Source organism: Rhea americana, unplaced genomic scaffold, assembly GCF_003343005.1.
Source record: "Rhea americana isolate MKP2758 unplaced genomic scaffold, rheAme1 scaffold_16, whole genome shotgun sequence".
Taxonomy (NCBI): Eukaryota; Metazoa; Chordata; class Aves; order Rheiformes; family Rheidae; genus Rhea; species Rhea americana.
Window position 1 is genome coordinate 7,373,611 of NW_028185705.1, and position 22,913 is coordinate 7,396,523.

The 22,913-nt window shown below is 36.4% G+C and overlaps 1 protein-coding gene across 1 annotated transcript in view; it reads right to left on the minus strand.

The window, feature by feature from the left end:
* The window catches only part of ATXN7 (ataxin 7), a 64,693-nt gene that overhangs the window by 40,490 nt on the left and 1,290 nt on the right, over nucleotides 1–22,913 (minus strand). Inside the window, exons 2-3 of the mRNA XM_085300011.1 lie at nucleotides 22,758–22,899; nucleotides 221–325 (exon numbers count right to left, since the gene is read on the minus strand). Of these exons, the coding sequence (XP_085156137.1) occupies nucleotides 221–325; nucleotides 22,758–22,899 (247 nt within the window). The remainder of the gene's footprint in view (nucleotides 1–220; nucleotides 326–22,757; nucleotides 22,900–22,913) is intronic.

Here is a 22,913-nt window from a genome sequence, read left to right on the forward strand (position 1 = left end):
ACTGATGCAGTATTTCTGTAAGATATTAAAAAAAAAAATCCAAAGAAACAAGATTGTTGCATAAAATGCATTACAATATATATAAAATAATTAAACATAGGTTATGTTCTTTGATATTATTTCCAATATAATAATCTACATACCACCAATTAAAAAAAAGTGCCAGGCTTAATCCTGATTTAACCTCACCCTTAATTATTAAAAATAGTTAAGCACTTACCATAATGTGATTGAAATGCCTGTGGTTTTACGACCTGATTACAGTGGTTACACATCACCAAATAGAAATCATCATGAGCCGGGCAAAGACCAAATATTGGCATATCTAAAAACAAAAAGACAAAATGGCATATCTCTCAGCTGCTTACAATTATTAAAAACAGTTTAATTAACGAGCCATGATACTCATGTTGAATGATAATTTTAATACATATGTATAAAATTTAAAAATGAGAAAAAAAATGAGCATATAACGCAACAGATAATTTTCTGCTGGAATACTACAAAAGCAAAAATCTTCCTTTAAAGATAAATGTAAAATAAGTGATTATTTGTAGAAGACATCTATTAGAAATCTGATTTAGGACATTACCCTATGCTAGATTCAAGAATATAATAAAAAAAGTGATTAACTTCAAATTACAAATACAACATAAGAGGTGCTTTATGTAGTCTGAAAGGGGTTTGTATTTTATTCTACTCTCATTAAATGAATTCTAAAATTAAGTTTATTTTCTATCTAAATTTTTTAACCATTTTAAAAGCACAGAGCACAGTCATTTACCAAGCGGTATTACATGCCTAATGGTTTTATTTGTTTAACAGTGCGTTATATTCCAGCCATCTGCTGCCAAAGATCTGCATAACAGTTATATCAGAGAGAGAGAGAGAGAGAGAGAGAGAGAGAGAGAAATAGATAACAGTATGTCAGAGCATGTGTGGATTTCAGAGATAACACACATACTTGCAGACTTTGACTAAAAAAATTAGTTGGTACAATGTTGTTTTTAATAAAACCAGTTTTAAAGAGTACAATACAACAGTTAAAAATGTTTGAGGAATCAATAGATGCAGTAAATACAACATTTACTACACATCTTAGTTATATTGCATAATATAACTGAAAATGCTGTTCAGTCATTAAAAGATAAAAAACCAGGAAACTGAAAACGTATAAATTAGTACATAAATTCATTATTGCCAAACTGTGAGGCTAAGGTATCTACAACACTATTTAAAAGCTTAAAACTGATATAAGAAAACTTATTTTCTTAAAAGAATACTCAAGGAATAGATTTCTATGTTAAAAATAACTTAGTATCTAAGTTAAATATATTTACCTCTGTATTAAATTGACCTGAGTTTTGGTTTACAGTTCTGGTGTATACTTTAAATAAACAACATGTTACATTTTACTTGAAACAATTTTTGTTCACTAACAGAATATCAATTATGTATAAAATAATTTTTAAATAAATTGAGTAGACTGTATGCTAGGAATGAATGTGACATAAGCCAAGATAAGTGATGGCACTGCATCTCTGACATAGCCGAGAAACTAAGTCAAGTCAGTAGGCTTCTACCAGAAGAAAGAATGTACTCAAATAGTACAGYTTCCAGGACTAAGAGCTCCCTTTTGTAATAAATATTTCCTCAAAAAAAAAAATACTTTTCTTTTATAAATAAAATCTGTCCTAGGTTTTCAAAAAAAACCCTTATTTATCCATAATAATGGCTGCAACTAGACTTTCTTGTATTAGACCCAAATATAATGGCCAAGGACATCAGATCTGGCTGTGATCAATTAGAGCTATTACTTAATTTGATGTGATAAATACTTATCTAAAACAGGAACACCTTTTTAGGCAACTGATTTTAAAGTAAGTGAATAAATTTCAAAATGATTTGCACTTTATTAAATAGCATGTCTTGCTTTTGTACTAGGTTTTCAAAAGAGGTATTTTAAGACGTCAAGCATACGTAACTTACTGTAAACCAGGCAAAAACAAGCAGACATACCTTAGGAAAAAGAACAGCTAGGAATAATAAATATTTATTTTTCAATATCTTCTTTCAGTGATTATGCTGATTRGGGGGGGCAAACTGATATGTCACTGGCTAAGACTGTGCGATGGAGCTCTTCGGGTATCTCTGCATAACAAAATACGGCAAGCAAATACCCCACGGTTGCTTCCACCCGACTCCTACTGCACCGGGGGACTAGCACACGCACAGGCTGCTACAGCACAACCGCCCGGCTGTAACCGCCCCCGGGGAACCCTTTCGCATACCCATACCTTTTAGGACTGCACAAAATCTAGACTCCAACCACTTTGAACAGGACGCTGGAAAAAGGAAACCTAGCGCAGGAAAAGCATTGCCTACTTCTATTTTATCTTGCAAGATAAAAGCACTCCTCGACATTAGATTGAGACACCACGTTCACGCTATTTAAGTACTCTCTTACGAATATTTGCTGGAAATACAGAGTTGTGTTTCACTTGTAGTTTAAAAACAAATTCACAAAAATTCATGTGAACAAAAATATTTTTCTAGCTACACTCCTAAGAAATTTGAATTTAACAAAGTCCTCCTTTACACTGTGAAGCAAATCTTTACAATTTTTAAATCCAAACTGCAAGTGTCAGAAAGCAATGCCAAAATACTCTATTAAACAAACTCGTAAAGAACCACTCTGACTAAAAGTAAAACTAGTTGAAATGGAAAAAAAAGGATTTGCTGCACACACAGATTCACAACTATGATCTCAAAGCAAGTCATACACAAGAATCCAGCCAGACTACGCAGATCAGCTAAAATGATCCTCTACTCCTGGTACATCTGAATCTAACTAGGCAGTGAGCAGTGAAAGGTCAGAGTCCTAAATGCGTATCCTTTGTTTTCTAAGAGGTGTTAAAGGAAATGCTATTTTTCTATTATCAAAACACRTATTTAAAGTAGATGCAATCAAATCTTTTTGTTACACAGAGCTGGCCAGTCCCAAACAAGCCCGGAGCCTCGCTGTGCTGAGCATCGCGTGAGCAAGGACGGCCTCGGAGGGCAACCCATGAGACACGAGCAGGCAAAAAGCAGTGTTAATACTACTACAGAAATCTGAATCTTAACTTTTAAAATGGCTTTGAWTCTTTAAAGATTGTGATCCAATCAAGATCAGCAAAGATGACTGGAAAAGAGCTMAGACCCGAACACACATTTCCCAAATCAGGAGTCACAGTCTTAGGCAAGTAAACGCCCACATCTTTAATAGGCTTCACCTTCACTCTATTGAAAAGCAGGTTTCAGGGAAATCTTATTTTTATTTCTGTGTTCTATAGAGGCAAATTCCTATATGGAACAGTTATGAAAATGATGCAAATTATACTGTGTAAATATTAGAGAATATACTAAATAGTTTTTAAAAAATTTACATATGAAATATGTTCCAGAAGAGTAGGATAGAGATRCTTAATTTTCCTGTTCCCTCCCCACATACCCTTATGGAAGTTTGGAAGTCTTGCAGTTGATATTCTAAAGTCTAATACTTTATACCTATTTCATTTAATGACATGCAAATTCTCTATTTAAAAGTCTAATGAAGTTTCTAGTATTTCAGCAGTGTCATTTCAAATGCACTCTTCCTCTGAGTTTAAAGATTTCCTTTTGAAATACTTAACTGTAAATGTAAAGCCCATGCCTCTCATGGAAGAGCCTAGCAACCATGATTCATATGTTCCTTTTTTCAAAGCCGGGCTAATTTAACTCCCTCCATCTGGGAATGTTTTTCAAGGTCAAACTAAAAATTTAAACCAAGACCTCAAAATTTCTATTTATTTTTTTCATACACATAGTATTACATAGTATCAATATACAAATGCTTCAATAGGAGCTGCTAACTACATTAGTTCTATTAATACTATAAAGAAACATAAACTTCATTTACCTCCATAAYATTAAACCTTTGAACACTGTGACTTCCAGAATTCACTTCTCCTTTCAAAAGCAACTTGGCTACATTGTACAAAAAAGTCAACCTTAAGCGATATATTCCTGTACTCTTCCTCAAGAAGAGAATGAGTATGTGTCACAGATAATTCAGACATATTTTAGCTGTATTGTCTGTTGAGCATGTAGTAAGTAAAATGTAAGGCAAATGCTTTATACTTGGGAAAGGCTCACACATTTTCTAATTAAAAAAAAAAGAGAAAAAAGGGACAATCTGACATAGCTTACATCAAGTAACATGGAACTGAGCATATCTACGTGGAAAAAAACTTTCACAAACTGAGCTGCCATTGCCTTTTCTGAGGAATGGAGAGGCATATAAATCACCCAGTCATTTCTTGGCATTTCTGTATTCTCYTTCAGCAGTTGCACGACAGAAATGCATGCCTGTGGACATTAAAAGCAATTGTCTGTGTACTCTTGACTCTGACTTAACGTTACACACAAAAGAACAGATAAAACAGGCTGAAAATACGCAGTTAGATAAAAGGTTAGCTGTTTGCATTTTATTGAGTCACTAGATTCTGTGATTACCTCAGCCGCTTTGCACGTTTTTTGCTGGCTACATCTTTGCCCCACAAATTTAATCCAATTTCCTATTAATCTAGATGTTCCTTTTTAGACAGGAACCATGGTACAGTGCATCTACCCTAGCCTAATAAGGCAAACATCCCTTCTAAAATTGCCATGGATGAAGTAGCAGAAGAAAAGTAAGGTTAAAATCACGTCCAAACTTTCAAACTACAGGAAGACAGGAAAACGAGCCCTAATTTGGCTGTTTTCAGAAACCAGAATGCAAGTTTCCTATTTTGCAGAAGTCTGCTCACCACAAGTGAAAGAACAAGATGAGAATGAAAAGCGAAGCAGAGGAAGAGAAAGTAAAAGCTAAAAAGGAAAGAAATGAAAGGGTAAAGCACAAACTCTACCAGAGGCACGGCAAAAGAACAGAAAACTTGTTGAAAAAAAATGTGAAAAGAATACATACAAGTACTGCGTAAATATTTCTCAGAGAGTACATACCTGACACTCATTTCTTCCCTATCCATTCCCTGGGTAAACATTTACTTATTAGGAGTATTTTTAAAAGTCTAATTCATTATAAATATACACGTACTAGTTGCAATTCAGTATAACTTGACATTGGACATTTCACATGCTGATACATGATGGRAAGAGTAGATGTTTTGACTACTCAGACCCCCTACAGCATAGCATAAAATGCCTCAAGCACAACACCAACCTGATTATACTTTTCTAACACTTTTAATCAACTACAGTCAATATTGGATGTGTCATCATTAAAATGAGATGCACTAGATTATCAGCTTTACACTCACAACAGACTTAACACTCTATCATATTTAGAACCCCCCAAAACCAAAATTTATCTTTTTACTCCAATCAGATCTAAATCCACTGTGAAGTAAACAGACCAAATTTCACTGATTTACTAGACTTCTCAGTAAGCCATCAGGGAATTGTTTTGGAGGTATTACATACAAAAAATATGCATAATTACTTTGAAGTGTTGCCAAATATGTATGGCCTGAACTATTTTCTTCACAGACCAGAACTTTTAAGTTTAAGTAGCATGCACAAAAGCTATCTTGAATATGTTCTCTCCATACTTGTTTTGCTTTCTCCTCTTACGAGRATGGAGTTGGCCTTCATCATGCTAAGGTAAAAATTAAGTCAGTACATCCTGTTTTAACTTGACTTAAATGGTAGACCTCTTCCTCTTAAGGCAAGCTTTTATTAGAATTTTTCTTTACGATAACATAACTCTACTAACATCTGAAAGAACGTCAAAAAGGGGAGAAAAATCTGAGAGTAAAGTAACAACTTGTGGCAGCACAACTCAGACACAGGTGCAGTACCTTAAAAATATTTGACATCTTGAAGGAAAAAAAGTTACAGTGCCAACTCCTGCAGTTTGCCACAAGGCTTATGACACTTGCCCTAGCTGCTGTCAGACCCTGTTAAAGCACTGCAAGTATTTCTGTTGTTGTACACTTTATGGTTGTAGAGAACATGAGCCTCAATTTTCTAATATCTGAAAGCAAATAAAACCTCCCAAATTACTATTTTTAAAGGTTTACGATTCAGAGGAGAGAGGCGTGAGAAAAGCAAAGAAAGGGTATCTTTTAGGAATATAAGAGAGCCTACACCAAAAAAGAGCAGATTTGAAATAAAGTTGAGCTCAGTTACAACTACACTAACAGAGCTTATAGCCAGTCCCACAAGGCAAAAATCTGCCAAGAAATCAGTACAACAGGAGTCCAGCCAGATCTATTGCTGATGTCAGTTCTCAATAACCAGTATTTTTCAGATGTAGAGATGATCCGAGATGTAAACTTTCTAGGGCAGCAAGATTTCTACACAAGTAGTAGTACAAAAAAAAAAATTAGCTCTGGATTATGCTGCGTGCACACAAATAATCTGTAACATCACAGTAAATTATCCTTATTAAAGGCCCTTTCAATTCTAAGTCAGATATTCCCTTTTTCTAATTGATAGGACTGTTAACCAAGCCCTTCAAAAAAAGAAAAACAACAAAAAAAATCATTCCAAAACTTACTTTTCAAAAACACATACTTAATTTTCTGCAACTAAAACGTTATTTTATAAACAATGTTTTTCCAAAMCATTTTCCAGAAGTAGACCCAGCTGCTTATCATTCACGAACACACACGTGTTTTTGTGTAGTTATCAAAATGAACTCAAACTACTGGTAAATTATTTTACCACGTACTATGCTAGATGATAATAAAAAAAGAATATTTCTAAACAGGTATCTTGAACACAGTAAGTAGCTAAAATTGTATAACCTTCACAAGGCTTAATGACTAGTTTATACAACTTTTAAATCAGAGATTTGAGTAAAATCTACACAGTTGAGTTTTGCTTGCAAATTTCCAAGTAAAGAACACTTGCACATTAACAGAGTATTTTCTGCAAGATTACCCATCTTTAAGAGTTCTTGCTAACTTCTCTGTACATTCTTACWTAGCTTATATTTTTTGCCCATACAGCTTTTAAAATCCTCACTAGTCGAGCAGCCTGGGTTTGGAACGCAAGCCTACGAACCATGTTTCACAGTGAAGTTGCAGACTGATGCTTAGCCCTTGCAAGATGAAGGAAGGAACAGCTGAAATCTTGATTAAATGATCTACAGTATTTTCTACTATGACAAATATAGCAATTACACATCATTTTAATAAAATCCTAACAACACCCAGAACTCAAAGCTTCAGCTCAGAGAAATGACTTTCAATTAGAGATCAAAAACCACAATCCAGTTTAACTATGCACAGTAGCTGGATTATCAGATTTGATCACTGTCACAGATCTTTATTAATATTAAAATGCTTTATCATTAAAAGCACAGTCCTCTCCCTTCAGCCTTTTTTTGGAAGTCATGACAGTCTATTCTTTTACTGGAATACAAGCTATAGTTCTGGGAGGATTAAGTTTTTATTTTGCTTTCCCAAATTTAAGAACTTTGCAGAGCGAAATTGGAAGGGTAGAAGACTACCTACCTTGTAACACTCATGTTCTCCACGTATTCAGTCATATTGCATTGCCCAAATTCCATCACCCAGACCATCCCCTTCAACGTCACCTCCAGCAAAAAGAAGGTTTGCCACATACTGCGGGAAGTATAACTCCTCTGTGGATAACTGAATAGCAAATCCAAACACCAGCCCCTTTCCAAGGTTAGGAACACACGATCACTGCAATCCATTCTGTGGGTTTTGGTTTTTTTTTTTTTTTTTTTCCCTCCTCTCCCCTCTGAGGATGCAGGATGCAACACTGACAATTGATACATCTCTTGTTGTCCAAAATTTAACAGTCTTGGGAAATTTCTACAGCCTCCCTCTGACAAAAACAGAGCAGCAGATACCAAAGAGAAGTGTGTCATACACACGTGCACCTGCAGCCTAGAGCGCAGCTGTGAGTTCTAATTTTAGGCATCTAATATTTGAATGTTCCTGTAATTATATATAAAAAACATACAGCAGACATCTACTAAGTATTTAGCTAAATTCTTTGTATGTGACTTCAGCTACACACAATTAATCTTGTAACAATTCTAACAGCAAACATGTGGCAAATTGTTCACTCAAAACTTCAAAACTAATGAACAGTTTTTCTAAGGTTATTATACGGAATAATACTAAACTTCAGGGAATAAGTTTACAGAAGATTGTCTTTAGAAAGACTGATTAATAGATGTCTTAGTGAAACACAACTAGCATATTTAAAGCTTTTCAGCAGATGAAAAAGTCCCCCCCACACACATTGTAATCTGTTTTTCATCAGCAGTTTGAATGAAGTCAGTCAGCTGCAAAAACTATTCCCATTTACTCACTAATTAGTTTTCAGAATTGAAGATATTTTAAATTTCTCCAGCCAATTTGTATGATTAACATTACACAAATGCTAATTAATATTACATAAATGCTGAATATATGATTTGTCATCACTCTTCATGTAACAAATCTTCATTCCGACTTATACATGAGTAACATGCGTAATGTGAATTTAGGTAATATACATAACTTTCAGGCATCATGTCATCACTCTATTTCAGGAAGTTGATTTTTTTTTTTACAATTTTGTCATAAAAAAGGTACATGCTTAGGATTAAGAAGCCTAACTGTAACAAAAACTAAACAGAATTCATGAAATAGAAAACTTCAGGTTTACATGGTAATATTAAAATCAGGGCTAATTTTATATGAAAGGGCACAAAGAAACAGTTCAGTTGTTATGCAGCAAAACATGGTCTAGCAAGTGGGAAAACAGTTCTGGTTAAGCAGTTAGTCACAAATCTAGTCCCAATTAAGAGTATATTTTAAACTGCATCTTAAATCATTTACCTCAAAGAATGCTACTTTTATTAATTGTTGTAACATAAACAGTTATTGTACTTCTCTCCTTTTTTATATACAGTACATGCATACTTTGTAACAGCTGCACTTCGGTAGAAAAAAGGAAATTTGTTTTATTTAAATCTAAACTTAAAGTTTACGTAAAACTGCTCATTGCCACAGAAGCATTTTGATACTTTATGACTACAAATTGTGAACGTGTTTCAAGCTCATCACCCTCTCCTTCCTCTTACCCAAGCATGCTTTTTAGGGAAGCGTTTTAGCCTATGTGTTTCAGTAAAAGTATTTACAATCTTTCCCTGTGTAACTGTCCACATTGCATCAAAGCAATGTAATTAGGTACTGGCTGCATCTTGGCACTTAGTAACAGAGAAAGTAGACCAGTAATAATTATTCACTTACATACATTTTCTTACCAACTGAGAACCGAAGTAATACAATGTAACCATGACTATACCTTTTGTGATGGGAAAATAACAACAAAAACATATAGAAATMTAAAAATGTAAACACAAAGGTAAAATAGCATAGTTTAAATTAATCTTTAACAATATAAACTTTTTCAAAACATTAAAAATAAGGACTAGAAATAGTCATGCATCTTTTGCATGACAGCATTATTGCAACCTTCATATGAAAAAAAAAAATCAAGACATTCTTTCCCCTGGTGCAGAGTACACACACAGAGCTAGACTTTGTACCTAACTGTTCAAGGCTGCATCTCTGCTGAGCACGGCCCCAACTCTGGTGTGATAGCACCATTATTCTTTAATTGTGCAAAGACAGTGTATCTTTGTACAAAGAATGCTGTACACACATTTTACATCATGCACTCGATACCTCAGGTAGCAAATATGAAAAAAAAAGAAAAAGAAAAAAAAAAGCAATAGGTAAAATGCTACAGGTGACCTGTCAACTGAATTCTAATTCAGTGTTTTCTTCTATTAGGCAACCTAATTGCCTAAAGCTACCCCACCCCTGCCACTCCCCTCTCCAKATACTTGAACATCCACCTCCAAAATAAAAAAGACTGTTTCAATTACGTYTAAGAGGGCTGTAAGGAAACTGACACTTGCTCATTTTCAAATACCAACTTTCATGTCTGCATCCCTCTGAATCTGGCATGAGCTATTAGTTTTTCCATTAAAATTCCTTATGCTTTACACTTTTACTGACAGTTAATTTGATACAATAGGATATTAAAAAAAATGCMAGTTGACAGCAAAAGGCATGTAAATGTCCTCTAGCCAAAAAAAACCTCCAATAGTACTGTGATACTTAGTAAGATTAAAAGACAGTGGAAAAATGAAATAATATTTTTGCTGTCATAATGAATTAAAAGCACTTACCCTCTCGTTTTATATTTCAACACAAATGTATTGACACTTAATTTTAATTTCAGCATTTAAAAATGATTTTAAACTTAGAAATCGCATACCTCTAGACAAATCAAGATGATTGAATATTTCAATAATCTAGTTAAGGAACTAGTAAGCCAAAAAACTTTCTTCATAGAAMTAATACATTTCAGCACATACAGAGCTACAGTTGCCAGAATTTCCTTTCCAAGAGGGAATCTCTCCATTTAGAAGTGTTAAGCTTTAAATTAGCACTTATTGTCCTTTGACATATAGTTKTATTTTCTAAACCTCAACTAAATAGGTAAATATTGAAGCAAATTGAGCTACCTGTTCACAGTACAAGGTCAATAATTATAGTGCAGAGTGTGTGTGATCTAATACTAATAGTTCAGCCTAAAAGCTCTTCATCCAAATGAAAATTTTTATGAAATTTCAAATTTGCTAAGAAGGAAATTTAGTTTTTGGCTTTGCATGCCTTCTACCTCTTACAATGAGCCCCTCAGTATCCTCATTTCAGTATGTATTTCTTCACTGTTCCTACTTATTTTAGGAGACCAAATTCACAAAATWTTCAGAATTGCATCTCCAAAGGTTATACATAGAATACATGGTACCTGTTATACAAATTAAAAAAAATATTTTGAAAAGACTGGATGAGCAAATCTGCACCAAGTACTATCTTYCTATTTTTGGCACTAATTCTTTGCTACTGAAATCACCCATTTCACTCTTAAATGGGAAACGGTTACAAGGACTGCAATGTTTAATATTTTTAGATTTAGATGCATTCCAATATAAGAATAACTTAGATTGTATTGTAATTATAGAAGATCTGAAGGGACTGACACGTTTCAAAGTAATTTTTCTGCTCTTTCTTGGTCTGAGCCTTTATACATAACCAGAACATTACCCCACTTGTGATGTGCATAGATAGCAATACCTACAACAAAACAAGCGGGAAGAAGAATTTATTCAGACTACATGAAATAYTGATTTTGTTGGTTTGGTCTAACTCATGCTTTGACAGATACTTCCAAGAACACCTCTTCTCTGCTTCGATCCCGCTGCAGCTAACCAATGAGTAAGCTTCCTCACTAGTACTCTAGTCCTCTAGTTACACTTGGAAAGGTATATGGATACATAGGAATGTATCCAAATACACAAGAAAAAAGAAGAAACTTTTCTCCCTTTTGTAGGTTGGCTTTAAGAGCAAGCGAAATGCTCTACTATTGTAAAAACGCACTGAATTGGGCACAAAATTTACATTTTCAGACATCTCACATGAAAAAAAAAGGGCATAAGAATAAACCTGATTATACAAGCAGTAAGACTGAGAAAGACATCTTTACGCCAATATAAGAAGATTAGACACACTCAGTATAGCACTCTGCAGCAATGTGCAAGAGAGCAGAGCCCTGCACTCCACGGAGAAGCCCGCAGAATTCAAGYAGTGGCCCAGGCGCATCGTGGCCCCGGTCTCTAATGAGGACATTACAGAGGACATGTGGAGAAGTTATTTAAAAAAAATAATAATAAAAAAAAGATCACTAGTTAACCGCTTCTAGATTATACAGAATGACAATGGTAAATAAGGTCTAAAATATAGTGTAAAACTCAAAGGCAAACAGCATTATTTGACATTATAACAAGTGAGTAGAGTTTACCACCCTTCACTACACCAAAAACAAACAACACAGGCACCTTTCTACAAAAGACAAAAGATAACTACTGCAAACATATCTAGGATAACAAACCCTTGGTTTACAACTGAAGTGGATCTTTTGCCAGCCGCAGCAATTGCACACGCCCAAGTTTCAGGAGGTCTCTGGCAGGCTGCAGCGGTGCCTCCTCTCGGGGGCCGGCAGGGAGCCAAAGCCAGTGCTGCCGAACCCGTTCGGCCAGTCTTCCCCASGCTGCCCCACAACGCACCGCTCGCTCGCTCCCTGTTTGGAAATTACTCAAAAGCTTTTGCTTCCAGCAACAGCGGAGAGCACTCGGGGGAAGATGCCAAAGGAGACCGAGAAAGCGTACCGGCTGGCCGCCCTAGCAGCGCGGCCACCCCAGAGCGCTCSGGTCAAGGGCAGGGCTGCCCGCCCGCGCCGCTGCGGCGCTACGCGGCACCGCGCTTCCCCGGGGCCCGGCTCCCAGCAGCGGGGCAAGAAAAACCTCAGGGCGACTTAAAAAGCCTTTACATKATCGGTAAAACTTGCAATCGTGCATCCAACCATCGCGTCTCCACGTTTTGCTAAGCGGAGCACCATTGACCCTGACAATGGTTTTGGTCCACTTTCCAGTCCGCGGGCCTCAGCGCAACGGCAATCATCTGCCACCCTCTCGGCGGCGTCAGCGGGGTGGCAGAGGACCGAACTGCTGGGGGCAGAGCGCCTCTGCATCCCAAGAAGCTGTAAACAAGCCTCAGACGAGACACAGTGACAACGTACTGCAAAGATTTTACTCTTTTCTCCTGCGCTCTACCTACTCCGTGGATAAAAATAGCATTCTTATCTCCAAGGCTATCAAGCCAACACTTCAGATCATTAGATTCAGACCGTAAGAACAACCGAAGAGACTTGCAAAGGACACAGTGGTCTGTGCCCTTACATTTTTGGGACATAAAGTGATACTTGTGTATAATCAGAAAGAAATTTCCCAGCCAGAGCCCTGTGTGTTTTGGACTTCTCCAAATACCCCTTTCAAGCAGCAGTGTTGAACTAGCCAGATAAAGCAGGCTAAAGTCAGTTGACTACCGAGGCACTTTCTGCAGAAGGAACACCAGATAAGGAGAGGGCTCTACCTAGCCTACGTACCAGACATTATCAAAATGGTATCAGGTATAGTTTAGATATCAACATTTCCCATGCAGTCCTATAATACAATTGGTAATTAGTTCCTCCTTAACAATTTAAAAAAAAAAAAAAAAAAAAAAAGTATTCAGGACAAAAATTTGCAGTGTATTATATAAGCATGGATTACACTAAATTTGGCAGGCAAGACAGACATACTGAATTTGGATCAAAACTATTCCCCTATAAATTATGAACTCTCCTATGGAATAGAAGCTCCTTAACAAGGATGATTTCTAGACGGGCTGCTCTGGGTAGGCACAACTTACATAGAAATGAAAAATGAAATTGCTTTCTGAAATTCACCTTGGAATTATTTTTTATGAAGTAAACACAACCTATCAGGAAAATTCATTTTAGCCTTTCCTCTCAAATATTTCCATTTAGTACCAGAGAGAACAGSATGACTTCAATCTCTCTCAACAGAGAAGAACATAAGCCTTCAAATACAGATTCTACATTAAAAAAAAAAAAAGTTAGCTAAAAGAAATATCTGAAAAAAATGCCTAAATTATATTCCTTATACAGAACTGACCGCAGTATTTTATTTCTGGATCATGATACAACACATGAAAGCCCAGTAAAGCCTTCTAGTTGCAAGAAGCAAACAAACTGCTTTAATCTACTTTGAGAGTCACCTTAATCGAGCAAGAATGAAACAGACTAATTTAATGTTTTCCTTTTGGTATCATTTGCAAGAGCCCTGCTATAAAAGATAAATGCTAATGATACTGTGACCTTTCCTCAACAGAGTAATCTAGATTGAAATGATAGTCTATCCAATTCAGAAAGTTACTGTGAATTGCCTAGGGAAATTCAGTCAAAGAAACTTTACTTCTATTAGCTAGTTTTCTGATATAGCATCATAATTATTGCAAATAAAAAAAACAATACAGGTCAATATTTTAAATAATGTAAACCAATTCTTTCATGCTGTTTAATTTGCACAATACATTTATAAATTACAACTGATCTTGATTAGCATTACTTACTGATATATCATCTCTCACACTCTTAAAGATAACAAATTACAAGAACTACTGTACTGTAAAATCATGTAGGTGGTCATGGAAAAATCAGATTAGACTCACTCTGAAAAGACACATAATCAGGTATGGCTCAGTGAATTCTAGGAGTCCCAAACAAAATTCATGCTGGAAAATTTAATTTTTTCTTTAAATCGTCATCAATCTGCTTCAGAAAACAACTTTAAAGTTGCAATGCAACCACTATTTCACAAATGCTTATGCAGCAGAGATAGAGGGGCTGCTTAACCTGCCATTGCTAGGGAGGAGAGGAGAAAAAAAGAGATAGAGATAGATAAAGAGATCATGGAACCACACCCTAAGCGTATATTGATACAGATTTTGTTACTTTAGCTTAGCCCGAAACAATAGCTCAAGGGTGTCATTTAGGCTACATGCACCTTGACAAAGCAATGGCTAGAATGTTTAGGGATTCACAACCTTTGCAGAGCCAAGTATTTCTCTGCTGGTTGTTTGATCCCAGAGTTCTGCTGAATGAGGCTGTTGTACGAACTCCAACTGTCCTGCCCGCAGAGCCCAGGGATCTGGTCCKGGGTACTTGCTCAAGTTACATGCTAAACTCCTGTTGACTTCAGTGGCTCATGACAAGACCTCACATCCCCAGATACCACTTCATAAACTGGCAGAACTCCAATTTTCCCACTGACAACGTCTATGATGTAGTTTATGCAGTCAAAAAAAAAAAAAAAAAAAAACACATGCCTCAAACTGAATCTACAGAGGGTAAAGTAAAATGTTAAAGAAAGATAGAGGATTTCCTGTGTATTACTTTTCAAATGTAGCTCATTAAAGCTTCTGATCTTCATTTTAATGAAGGCTGATACAGGGTTCCTAGTCAACCATACCAGAGTGAAGGAGTCCAACAAATTTTGTTATATATAAAACTGTGCAAACTCTAGATTTAAGGGCGAAAAAAAGCACAAAATATAGACTTACAATATCAAAGCTGCTACATACTGGATTTTTGGACTATGCTGTTCTGCATACATTTTTTTAGAGGGCCCTTTAAAAAAATTGGCATTTCCTGTYGCAATACAGTAATACAGTTACAATACGGACATAGTTGGTGAAAGGTGCAAGTAAAGTCCTTCTTATCCAAGGAAAAGCAGATCAAGAGCACTCCGTAAGTTTCTGACTTCCTCTCCACCAGAAGAGAAGGGAGGTATCATRAATTATCCTTTTCACCTTTTATTATCAATGGAGTTTGTCAGGGCCATGCTGAAGCTATCAAGAAATGAAATTGAGGGGGGGGGACGGAGGCTTTTAAAAGCACTTGTAAATAAATGATCTTTCTCATGAGAAACAGGTTATCACAGAACAGCTTACTCCACAGAGGCTCAAAGCAGAATTTACACACAAATAATAGAGCATTTCTAATCCACTTGAGCCAATAACCTAAAACACTTCCATCAAAGCCACCATTATGCAGCCAGCGATCGCAGCTCTAAGCGATGGTGGGGCAGGCGTGTGATTTGCTTGTCCAAAAGCCAGCGAGGTCATTTCTGTAAGCATCTGGGGTCATCTGGCTTACAAATACAAACCATTGCATTAAACACCACTGCCAATCCTGGCTCACAATACAATGTAACCAGCACAGGTAACYTTTGCCTGTACCAACCCTGTAAACAGGTACTCCATTGCAGTATCTTCCATTGCCTCCCATGCCAACGTCTTTCCCATTCATGCTGCTGTTCTCCACTATACTTGAAAACCCTTCTCCAGATTCCTCATTAAAAGGGGGAAAAAAAGTAATCTCTAGCATCTCACAGACTATTTAGAACATGAAATTTACAGCTGATGACAATATTTGATTTGTAAAGATGTCATCTTTCCTGTCTAATAAGTCATAAGAGCTCACGAGTAACCCCAGCCAGTGTTCAGCCATTATAGCCATAGGGCAGGCACGGTCAGAAAAGGTACAAGAAAAGGACCCTGGACGTCTGCCTTTCTAGACCAACTGCAAAGAAAGAAACTGCTTTTAAAATAGTTACCTTATAGAATGTAATCTACATCCTCTTAACCCAATTTAAAAGTACCCTTCACTAAGCCTTTGTGTCTTTTCCTGCTCTACTTAGGTATTATTAACCATTGTGTGAAAACTGTATTTCAATACAATACTCATTTTATTGTTCTTCTCTAGTTGTATACAACAGAAAACTGCAGAAAAAGAAGAATCAACATTTATCACGCTTTATCTAGACATCACCTGCTCTGCACAGGGATAATCTAGCTAATCATGCATACCACTCTAAGAACTGTTAGATAACAGTGAATTCTTGGCTGTTATATATGTGTACAGACAAGTACTTTAAAGAGGGCTTTTTAATTATTATTTATTTATTCTTGTTTCCTCACATATTATCAGCTAGATTGAGGTAGCTCTGCAGCCGCAATTGCAATGAAAGTCCTCAATGCCTTGCAATATCAGATTAATACTATGGTAATGTCCAAAACCTGCAAAGTACCTTTAAAGCGTAAAAGACGACACAGTTCTAACTCGCACTCTAACATCACAATACTCTATTTATAACAAGTGACTCATCTTGCCAGAAATAATTAAATATTGTAAACAGAACTTGGATTTAAGTGAAAAATAACACAAAGAAAAAAAAATAAGTGCCAGTCATGGCAAATAATATCAGAAGTATCATCCTTTCAAATTCCATATTTTTCAAATTATTTTATAAAAACTCCACAATTTTCTTAAGCAATTCAACGTACTTTCAAGATCTCCTTGCAACTGTTCTAGAATAACCAGTCCACAAATCCTTAAAATATTTTGTATAAATAGCCAATTAATATGCAATGAAATGATGAGGAGTTTTATCTAATTATATGCTGAGAACAGCTACGCAGAGTGTCAAAAAGGAAGTGTGGCACTTCATGTTGCTACTTTAAAATATTTATTTCAATCTATTAAAAATTCTTACAGTGTATTTGCAGGCAGTCAAGGACTAGAGAGTCCTCTAAGCCTCTTTGACATAATTTAACACAACAAAAATCAGCTCAGTTGAGCACCTCCTCAGGCTGAATAAAAACAAATTTAAATTTGAAATAAGATGCTGTCTCTTACTTGTAAATACAACTTAATATTGCAAGAAAAGTTTCACCAATGCTTTAATTATTTATTAAACCTGCTACTAGGAAAATTCTAGACCTCTGTGTCTATGAGAAGATGGGTGCTGTGAGGCTTCCCAGTTCTGGAAACCAGTGCTCAACCTTTTCTAGCATGGGCTTTATTAAGAACAGAGTTCATTGTATAGCACAGCCCTGGTAGCTTCCATTAATAACAATATACTTTCATATAATAAAATCTTATAGCTTCTGCTGAGCACCTTAGAGGTTCAAGTGTGTGTGTTGGGGGGGGGTCACTTTGTTTTGTTTTTTAGGACATATTAACTGTCTAAGATCAGAAGTTCAGCTGCTACTGGGCAACAAGATACTGAATAGAATTTGTTCCTATCTGCTCATATGATAGATTCCTCAGATAAGAAAGTCTTCAAGAGTGCTTTCTGAAGCTGCTTAATGTGCAGTTGAAGATAAGACCTAGCAAAAAATGGCTATTTGCATTATTTGCATCTGAAAAAAAAAATCCTCTTGCTTTATTAAGAGCAGCACATTTTAAACACTGTAACACTGTCACCATGCTGCAAGACCATACAGCCAGCATCAGTTCTGATCTATAATGCCCCCTAAGCATATCAAGTGCACCAAGAAACACTGCCGAACCAACACCAACTTAAGAGAAACCTCTGCATCTCCCTAAACAACTGCTGAGTGGACTTTCTCAACAGAAAGAGCTCAGTTGCATATGCAGAGAAATCAGAAATTTCCTTGGGATTCCACTGAGTGCCAAGTAGAAACAGTTAAAACAAACCCACTGGCAAGACTTCACAGATGCTACAAAGGTGGCAAAGACCTCCTCTAAGCCACCACTTAAGAGTTCAACAATGTTTTAACAACACAATTCAGCTCAAGACCCGTGTTACAAATATTCCATCCTTCTTTTACGCTTAGTTGCCAGTCATCTACAAAYTGAGATGACCAATACTGGTGAAGCACTCGAAGGCAGCAGCACCAAGGAATCCCCTGCTCAAAGCGCATAAAAAGAATGGGGTTATATATGTGTAATGGAAGAAAGAGGATGCTCAAGTATTAGTAAAGATATCCTAAGCTTTCAGTGYGCCCTGAATGTTATCAAAAACAAACTCATGAACAATTTTAAATTGTCTAACTAAATCACTCCTCTCTTACAGTTTTRTTTTCTATTCCAAGATGCTATAGTTTCCTTAGCTTTTCTTTTCAAATCATTGCACATACTAGATTATTATATTGACTCATAWAATAATTCTCAAACACACTTTTTTCCCTAGCCACTTTAATAGGGTTTCATATATTAACAAGTACTACTGCAAAGATAYTGATAAAATCTCTGCTAAGAGCAAATACATTATTTCTTTCTGTCTCTTCAATACAGTTTTGTGGGGATTTGGGGACTTAAAACAATATATGGAACAGCTGGTGGCAACAAGAAATTTAGCATGGGAAACACTGGCTTTGAGCTTCTTGGGGATGTGGGACGGCTAAGTCCCCAGCCTGGTGACTAGCCTTAGGCCTCTTATTATTTCTATTCAAAGCTTCTCTAAACATCTATAGATTGAAATAAGCTAGCCTGTCATCAGRCTTTGCAAGACAAGTTCATTTTGCTGAAGCCTGTCAAAGTCAGCAGGACTGAACTCTATGCTTATAAACACAGTTCTGTTTAAAGATCATGTTCACAACTATAATAGGCTAGAAATGTAAATTTTTTAAACAAACTGGAATTCTAGAGAAGCTGATGAGAATCTCCTGAAAACCAGCTTGTTTGCAAAAGGTAACAAAGTTTTCAAGAACTGATTACAAGAAAGTTGGACCTTAAGAATCATTCAGTTTGAACAAAAAGAAGTATCACGTACTATAGGCACATCAACATCCTCTTGAGATCTACTGCATCTGTAAAACGAACCAAGCATATGTGAATATGTGGACCGCATTTAATGCGGCATGTTCCTGACACACAGACAAGTTTGAAAGATGCRCTACAGCAAAGTTTCATTTTAAAATATTAGAAAAATCAATGAAGGGGACTAGATTTTCTGCCTTACTATTCTGGAATGCATTTGCACAACACAACACAACAAGCTTCAGTTTCTTCATCATTTAAAGAAACCTACATTGCAGCAGAATCAAATCCTTGGTTGATTCATAAATAGCAGGTAATCAAATGACTGGATGAACTAGAACAGATTCTATCATATGAGCTACATACGAAAATAATTCAAGTACAATTGCTTCCAAAATGGTCTTCCATTGATAGTACTGTTTGACACAAAAGAACCTGAGTGCTTAAAGACAAAGTACATTTAAAAGAAAACTTTAAAATAAAAATTTCCTTTGTTGAAGGATGCCCATTTCTATTCCCATATGCCAGGGATTTTCCACATCGGAAGTAAGCCACGTACTTCAGGCCCATACCATTTTCCTGCAGTTCAAATTTCTACACCAATGCTCAGCACGGACTGCTAATGACTTAAAAAGCAACACACAGGAAAGCATCCCCCAAGTTTCTCTCTTTGGTGAAGGCCTTCAAGGATCTCAGCAGGAATGGGTATCATGGATTAGAAAACAGAGTAGGGCAGTGAAAAATAAACAGGGAAGTATGACGAGAGACGAATGCTGGGAGTTTAAGAAGCCCAAATTCAGTCTCTATTTCTTACCTCAGTGTGAGCTTGGGTATGTCAGGTAGGGTTAGATACAGAAAAAACATTTATGACTACAAACTGATTTTAGTTTCTTGATCCTCGCATGGAACTAACATCTCTAATTTAGGCCTCATCAGGGCCCGCAACAACCACGGTGCCGAGAGAGGAGCTGCCCAACTAGCAAATAGAAAATGCCACTTACGAAGGCGTGTCTGAAATCCTGCCTCTCCTCAAAGCTTGCAAACATTCTCCTGGAATTACTTATTACATTCTTTTTTTTTCCTTTAAGACCACCACCAGGCATCCTTCGTTTCCTTTAAAAGGTAACGAAAGGAGAAGCTGGTAATGCTAGCCCTCATTCTAGTACAGCGCTATCMGAGTGAGAACAGTCACCGTAGATTYAGTAGATGCAGACCTTAATACCTTAAAGACTGAAATTCATCTTTCATTATCAGGAAGACTGATGCTGAAGCTATTCCCATGAGAAGACTTGGAGCACAGAAAGAGTGTGTGGAAAAGGAATCACCTATGACCTAATGGGTACACACACTGGTGGGAGTCTGATCTAAAAGGTGTCAACTGTTAAGTCTACTTAACAGAACAATTTATGGATTTATGGATTTAACCCAATTTTCACAAGTGGACTGTAACATTATGTTCACTACTTCTCCCCCTCTCCAAGCCATAAATATTAAATTATTTTATCAAACTGGAAGAGTTGAAATACAAGGTTAACTTAGCCCAAATTACCTTGAAATCCTTCTGTGAAGTTTAGGAGTTGAGTTAGAGAGGTGCAGCTGAGGAGAAAGAACTTTCATACTCAATGAGCTGGGTAGTTCRCCATATTTAAAATACTTTATGGTATTAGGACAAAAATCTTGACAGTAGAATTGATTTGGCAGAGTTTATATTCTGGTTCCTATTTTCTGTATTAATATCCACTGTCTACAGAGTCTAATTATTCCTTAAATATTTGTTCCTCAATTTTGAATGCAAAATTCTTCCTGGAGAAAAGCATCAGTTACACTGCTCTCTAAGTCTTATTTGGTAACATTATATACATACCTAAACACACACAGACACACATATATGTATGTACATGCTAGTATGTTTTTCTGCTCATCTAGTTTAAGTGCAGACTATCAGGATTACTTTTACTTTTGCCTCTATTTTCTGTTCTGTAGTTTCTTAAAGACATGACTATAGATGTATGTTAAGAGTCCAATACAAACGTCACATTGCAACCAAAATAAATAGAATTTTGGAACCCTGACAGAGCTACTAGGTTTCAGTTTTAATTCTCAAAGTGTTTAATAAATCTCCTTCGGATAGGTCGTAATCCTACAAATCATTCACATTKCTGGAGTCAGTAGAGAAAAGCAGTGTCTCAGTGATCAGTCTATGCAGAAAGAGTTTCCTAATTTGTCTCCAGTGAAAAAAAGATTATTCTTCACCCTGACAACTAATCTTTAAAATCTAGAAGCCTTAGACAGTTGCATTTTAAGAGTCAGGAACAAAATATGTTTGAAAATCCGTATTAGCAAAATCTTTACCAGAATAACTCATACATGTTCCGAGTCGCCATAGCACAATAGTTTTGTCACTGTTCTAAATGCTGTTTAAAAATTTGAACAATCACCTATTTAGAAAAAAAATAAGATATCTAACACAAATATTAGTTTTAGACTAGACAATAACGTAACGAAGTGTTTTTTTCTTAATGCCTAGGAACTTTTATATACACTTAGAACACGACAAAACAGCGCAAGCCTTTCTGAACACCATATTACAGCACAGCRTTCCACTGCATCTCTCTTACAGATCAGTGACTACTGATTCTGGTCCTAAAAACTGATTTTTTCTTAATATTCCAGCAATATTTGGAATCCTACAATACATATACATTTTGATCCAGCCTCAAAATAATCAGTGCTTTCCAGTCTTACCAGTCCATGTCAACTTGCTTTAATTTGCATTTGCTGTTTCTAGCTCACAAGTAGAGAAGTGCTGAATCAGATCATATCCTAAGGTCCCTGACAAGCCCTGTTTTCTGCAATTGTAAACAAAGTTTATGAACTCTATCTTCCATTCCTAACAGTATCATATAAATGATTCTGATCTAACTGATCTAGTATTTAAAACTATGAGGACTACTCTATGGTATACCTCTCAGTATGTCTGATAATAGCATTGATATCAGCTCAGCTTTAAGAAAGTTTTAGAACATTTCTCTGCTATAAACCAGTCATTAAATCGGAATGAAAAAACAAACAAACAAAAAAAATCAACATCTAAACCAGACYCATTGCTGTTTTCTCCACTCCATATTACAAAGTTACCGATACTTTACAGGCTCCATCCATCATTTGGCTACAACTTCAAGCGGCACCTTTGCTTTTGGAAAAGAACAGAAAGGTRCTTTCGCTAGTCACAGGTGAAAGGTTGCTCTCATTTAGCCCTACGCTAAGAAATAAACACAGCGCATGGACGTGACTGAGAAACRGAGATCAGCGGTCAAACACTGAGGCAGTCATATTAGGAACCAAACTATTTGAGTTCAAGAGAAGATATTATTGTCACACTGACAGCTTCCTTCTTGCTATTTAGGGTCAATGAACTATCCAACTAGAAACACTGTAAAGGCAGTTCAGCAAGTAACCCAAGTTTAACGCTGTAGTTTTGATTAGGTATTAATTTAATAATAATAATGCTAGTAACACCACTCACTGACAGGTCGTACATCCCAAATCCAAAACGGCGGAGTTGAAGACGTGTTTCTTCTCTCTTTCTTGTAAGCATCCTCCAGTAACTATTTACAAGTAAGAAAACTTCTCCGCACACTTTTCTTCGAGAACGAGACCGCACTCACCTTCTCGGCAAAGTCGCATCGCTTCTCGATTTTTCCCGTAGTCCTTGAAACTTTCTTCTAATGCTGTTCCTGAATGATAACAGCGAGAAAGAGAAAAGCGGCGGGCTCCCAACCTGCACGGCACGGCCCGCGGCGGCCGCAGCTGTCACGGCCGGC